Source organism: Mus caroli, chromosome 7 (genome assembly GCF_900094665.2).
Source record: "Mus caroli chromosome 7, CAROLI_EIJ_v1.1, whole genome shotgun sequence".
Classification (NCBI taxonomy): Eukaryota; Metazoa; Chordata; class Mammalia; order Rodentia; family Muridae; genus Mus; species Mus caroli.
This window is the reverse complement of record NC_034576.1, coordinates 29,470,678-29,475,885: the sequence shown is the minus strand read 5'-3', so window position 1 is coordinate 29,475,885 and position 5,208 is coordinate 29,470,678. Positions and strand designations below refer to the sequence as shown.

Genomic DNA, 5,208 nt, shown 5'->3' with positions numbered 1-5,208 from the left:
ACTCACTTTGTAGACCAGGCTGGCCTCGAACTCAGAAATCCGCCTGCCTCTGCCTCCCGAGTGCTGGGATTAAAGGCGTGCACCACCACGCCCGGCCGGAATTTACTTTCTTAAGAGTAAACTCTTGCTAGAATTTTGACCTGGGTCTGCATTGACTTCAGAAGTCTGACCCAGAGAACTGGTTCTTTCTCTGTCTTTCATTTGTTCTGTTACTGGTTCCTCGATTGCCTGTGTTGTTAGGTAGAGTTGGAAGCCACGATGCAGAAGGCCTGGGTTAGCCTTACCTGGTGTGTGTGGTAGCCTTAGCTAAATGATCACAGAATCAGAGAGGAAAAGTCTGTGGGGATGAGGGAGGTGCAGGAGAGCTTGGCATCCATCCGTGTGTGCTGGGGAGGCTGGCCTTGAGTGAGAGCAGCAAGCATTTCCTGGAGTGGTTGCTTTGTGAGCACCTCAAGAAGAGGTGGGGTGGGCATGGTTTGTGAAAATGTTCAAAGGGGGCAGGGGGGGGGAGTACCACAGCAGCTCCTGGGAACTGTTGGTGAAGGACTGGGGAACCTGGGAGGGCTTTGAGCCAGGAGGGATCTGCTGTGCCTCATGTGTTCACAGGCACCCTCGGGATGTAGGTGGGAAGTCCAGGCAGAACAGGGAGACCAGAAAGGAGACTGTGACCCGGATGATCCTGGTTCTGGAGGTTGGGAGCATCACAGGGTGCAGAGAGGAAGGATGTGAGCCAGACCTGAGCTCTGCCGCTGGTTTCAGGGACGTGGGCACATCAGTGATGTTGATGCCAGTATGTAGAGGACATCTGGGGGCCGATGCCGTCTCCAGAGGCAAAGATGGGATGAGAAAGGGAAGTGGCCCCTGTGCGTTCTGCTATAGTCTCCAGAGTGTCCCGCTGTGTGACATCATGCCAGCATCCCACGTCTCCCCACTGACCTCTCTCCTCTTACCACAGGTCATTGACCACAGCGGCGTCCGGCTCGGAGAGTATGAGGATGTGTCCAAAGTGGAGAAATACGAGATCTCACCAGAAGCTTACGAACGGAGGCAGAGTACATGCATGGGCAGGGCTGGGAGGGGGTTGTGGGTCCAGATAGTGGGGCAGACAGGGCAGGGCCATCACAGGCTAGGTAGTGGAGATGGGGCTTGGAGGGTGGAAGAGGGTGGGGTGGGACTGATGGCAGGCACAAATATGGGGAGAGAAGAGGAATGGGGGCCAGGTAGGCAGACAGGGGCTTTGAAGGAAGGGGTTTGAGGTGGTTGAGGTTACGTTGAGGGAGTATTCATGGTGAAAGGGCATGTGACCAGGCAAGGAGGATGTGTCCAGGGTGCTGTGGCATTTGAAGCTGGCCTCTGAAGACAGGTCAGAGTAGGTAGGCCAGAGAGATGTGTAGCGAAATAGGGCCAAGTGAGGGTCTCGTGACGGGTGGCATCCCTATTGTTCTGAATTGCTAGGAGATACAAAAGAAGAGAGGCCAGAGCTGTGGTAAGGGTCTTGAGGATAGCTGGTGAGAGCGCTAGGCATACAGAATAGACTCTCATCATGATGCTCAGCCCTTCATAGGAGGAACATGATCTAAAGGTCAGGTTTGACCCCACTCTCACCTTGCCCACAGACACAGTTCGATCCTTCATGAAACGCAGCAAGCTAGGTCCGTACAATGAAGAACTCCGGGCCCAGCAAGAGGCAGAGGCTGCCCAGCGTCTCAGTGAGGAGAAGGCCCAAGCCAGTGCCATCTCTGTGGGGAGCCGTTGTGAGGTGCGGGCACCCGGCCAGTCCCTTCGCAGGGGCACTGTCATGTATGTAGGTATGTGTCTTTTTGTCACTGTGACTGGAAACTTGATAGATGTTAAGGAAAGATTTTTTTTTCCTTTTTGTTTGTTTTTTTTTTTTTTTTTTTTGGTTTTACGAGACAGGGTTTCTCTGTACAGCCCTGGCTGTCCTGGAGCTCACTTTGTAGACCAGGCTGGCCTCGAACTGTTTTTTTGTTTTTCAAGGCAGGGCTTCTCTGTGTAGTCCTGGCTGTCCTGGAACTCACTCTGTAGACCAGACTGGCCTTGAACTCAGAAATCCGCCTGCTTCTGCCTCCCAAGTGCTGGATTAAAGGTGTGCGCCACCATTGTCCGGCAAGGAAAGATGTCTTTTGGCTCATGGTCAGAGTCCAGAGCATAGCCATTTAGCCTCATGCCTGTGGGCTGAGCATCATGAAAGAGGTGGTATTCAGCAGAGGAGAGGGCCAGGGCAGGATACTCTCAAAGACCCACACCCAAGTCTTCCAGCTCAGGCCATTTCCTGTTGGTTTCGAACCTTATGCTTTTAAGACAGTCTGTAGCCATGGGCAGCCTCACTTGCTGTGATCCACCTGCATCTGCCTTTCCGATTGTTGGATCAAAGGCGTGCCCCGCCATGGCCAGCCCACCTCCTAGCCTTACACGTATGAACTACCCCTGTCTCAGCAGGGCTGTTTTTCGTTGTTGTTGGTTGTGAGTTGTTTTGCTAAGTTGCCCTGGGAACATCCCCTACAGAGAAGCTTAAACATGGCTCTCACCACTCCAGAGGCCGACCATCTCAGTGTCAACTGTTGGCAGATCTGGTTTATCCGTGGCCACAGTGCCATATAAGCCATTCTCCTTGACAGTATAGCAGTAGCAGTGTTGCCCTGCTCTGGATGGGGTCCTGAGTAAATGGGACAGAAGCAGAAAGAAAGGCCAGCGAGGAGGCCACCATCTCTTGGGGTCTGGGAATCGTCACACAAACTCTACTCCAATCTCAGTCAGTTTGCTGAGTGCCACAACCCAAGGCTGATCAATCAGGGCCACGGGACAGACTCAGGAGCTGAACTGTGATCGAGTTAAGATCATACAAGGCTTTTAAGTCTAAAATCCACAAACAAGTTAATCGGGATTTAGGGATGGGGGATTTCCTTAGGAACACGTCTTTGTTGTATACTGATCCTGCTCCCATTGGTTGGGGTATTCAACTGTGGCAGGGGACTTGCCTTGCCTCCCTCACGTTCATGTCTTAACTTGCCAGACAGGGTGTCAGCTACCCACATATATGGCTCTGCCGAGTAGGATGTCAGTTCCTGGGGAAGTCTTGGGAACTTAAATTTTACTCGACCCCCACTCAAAATGGAAGTCTTATTCCAAATAGCTTTTTTTTTTTTTTTAAGATTTATTTATTTTATGTGAGTACACTGTAGCTCTCTTCAGACACACCAGAAGAGGGCATCAGATCCCCTAATAGTTGTGAGCCACCATGTGGTTGCTGAGAATTGAACTCAGGACGTCTGGAAGAGCAGTCAGTGCTCTTAACCACTAAGCCATCTCTCCAGCCCCCAAATAGCTTCTTATATTGGTATGGTTATCTCTCTTTTATTGGGGTTCATCCCAGGGGCAGCTTAAAAGCAAATACCATAAAAACTCATATGCAGGTACAAGAAGTGCTGCCTGGTGGTTGATGCGGTCCGAGCTTATTGTGGCTAACTATACAGAGCAGGTCTAGCCGGGCGTGGTGGCGCACGCCTTTAACCCCAGCACTCAGGAGGCAGAGGCAGGTGGATTTCTGAGTTCGAGGCCAACCTGGTCTACAGAGTGAGTTCCAGGATAGCCAGAGCTACACAGAGAAACCCTGTCTCGAAAAAAACAAATAAACAAAAAAACTAAAACAAAAACAAAACAGAAAAAACCAGAGCAGGTCTAACTGACTTCTATTGTGATTGGCATCCTAGTAACAGCAGTAACAACACATGAGAAATTTTCCTTATAATATAGTAACAGCACAAAGTAGCATGCCGGACAGGTAACAGTGACCTGGCCTTCACACCGTGTAAGCAATGGAGGGAGAAGGATTTGTCTCCATGACAGCTTTTCCACTCCCCCAGAAATTGGGAACAAGGAGTGAGCTCACTGGAGAGGTTTCACTGAGATTTCTCTCCCGGACAGGACTCACAGATTTCAAGCCAGGCTACTGGGTTGGTGTCCGATATGATGAGCCATTAGGAAAAAACGATGGCAGGTAATGTATTGCCGTGTGCTCCTGCATGTATGTGGAAGTCTGCCTGTGCTGCTGGCCAAGCCTGCGCACACTGGCTTGTGGACTGGAAGCCCCCCCTCACCACTGCCTCCCATCTTGCCCACAGTGTGAATGGGAAACGCTACTTTGAATGCCAGGCCAAGTATGGTGCCTTTGTAAAGCCATCAGCTGTCACCGTAGGAGATTTCCCAGAGGAGGACTATGGGTTGGACGAGATGTGACAGTAACTGGAAGGAGGCCCCGCCCCTTCCGGCCCCGCCCCTGACACAGCCCCTCTGAATGCCTGTGGCCCTTTTCCTCTGAGATTTGTGCATTAAATTAAACAGAATTCAGAAGGTTATGTGAGTCTCTTGATTCCAGAAAGATTGTGATGAAGCACTTCTGGCAGGGTGTGGTGGCATTCATCCCACCACTCATCTGCACTTGGAGGAGGAAGCAGGTGGATCTCTATGAGTTCGAGGCCAGCCTGGTCTACAAAGTGAGTTCCAAGAGAGTAAAATAATATCCTGAACACTGGGAGGTGGCCCTGTGGTTAACAGTGATTGCTGCTCCAGCAGAGAACTAGAGTCCATTGCCACATTCACCCCAGGCACCTCACAAAGGTATAACTTCAAATTCCTGCACACACAGCATGCATAACCATGTAAATTTCTTTTGGAATTAAATATTCTGAAGCCAGGCAGTGGAGCACACTCCTTTGATCCTAGAACTTCAGCAGAGGCAGGCAGATCTCTGAGTTCAGTTTGAGACCAGCCTGGTCTACGGAGTAAATTCTAGGACAGCCAAGGCTACAACAAACAAACTGTCTCAAAAAACCAAAAAAATAAATTTATAAATAAATACAAAATAACAATTAATTAAACATTCTGCAGTAACATCCCAAAGTGATAGAGGCTTAAGTAAGATGGAAGCTCAATTCTTCCTACTTTTGTTTTGTTTTTTTCTTTTTTTTTTTTTAAGATTTATTTTTATAGTGCACATGAGTTCACTGTAGCTGTCTTCAGACACCAGAAGAGGGCATCAGATCCCATTACAGATGGCTGTGAGCCACCATGTGGTTGCTGGGGATTGAACTCAGAAGCTCTGGAAGAGCAGTCAGAATTCTCAATTGCTGAGCCATCTCTCCAGCCCTTTCCTTCTGTTTTTTGTTTGTTTTTTTTTTTTTTTCTTTC

General features: G+C 49.6%; 1 protein-coding gene across 2 annotated transcripts in view; it reads left to right on the top strand.

The window, feature by feature from the left end:
- Window positions 1–4,374, top strand: part of Tbcb (tubulin folding cofactor B) — a 7,909-nt gene extending 3,535 nt beyond the window's left edge. For both annotated transcript variants that reach the window (XM_021166650.2, XM_021166651.2), the window contains exons 3-6: window positions 956–1,052; window positions 1,617–1,808; window positions 3,946–4,018; window positions 4,143–4,374. In XM_021166650.2, coding sequence (XP_021022309.1) covers window positions 956–1,052; window positions 1,617–1,808; window positions 3,946–4,018; window positions 4,143–4,257 — 477 coding nt within the window. In that variant the 3' untranslated portion in view covers window positions 4,258–4,374. The remainder of the gene's footprint in view (window positions 1–955; window positions 1,053–1,616; window positions 1,809–3,945; window positions 4,019–4,142) is intronic.
- The last annotated feature ends 834 nt before the right edge of the window (window positions 4,375–5,208 follow it).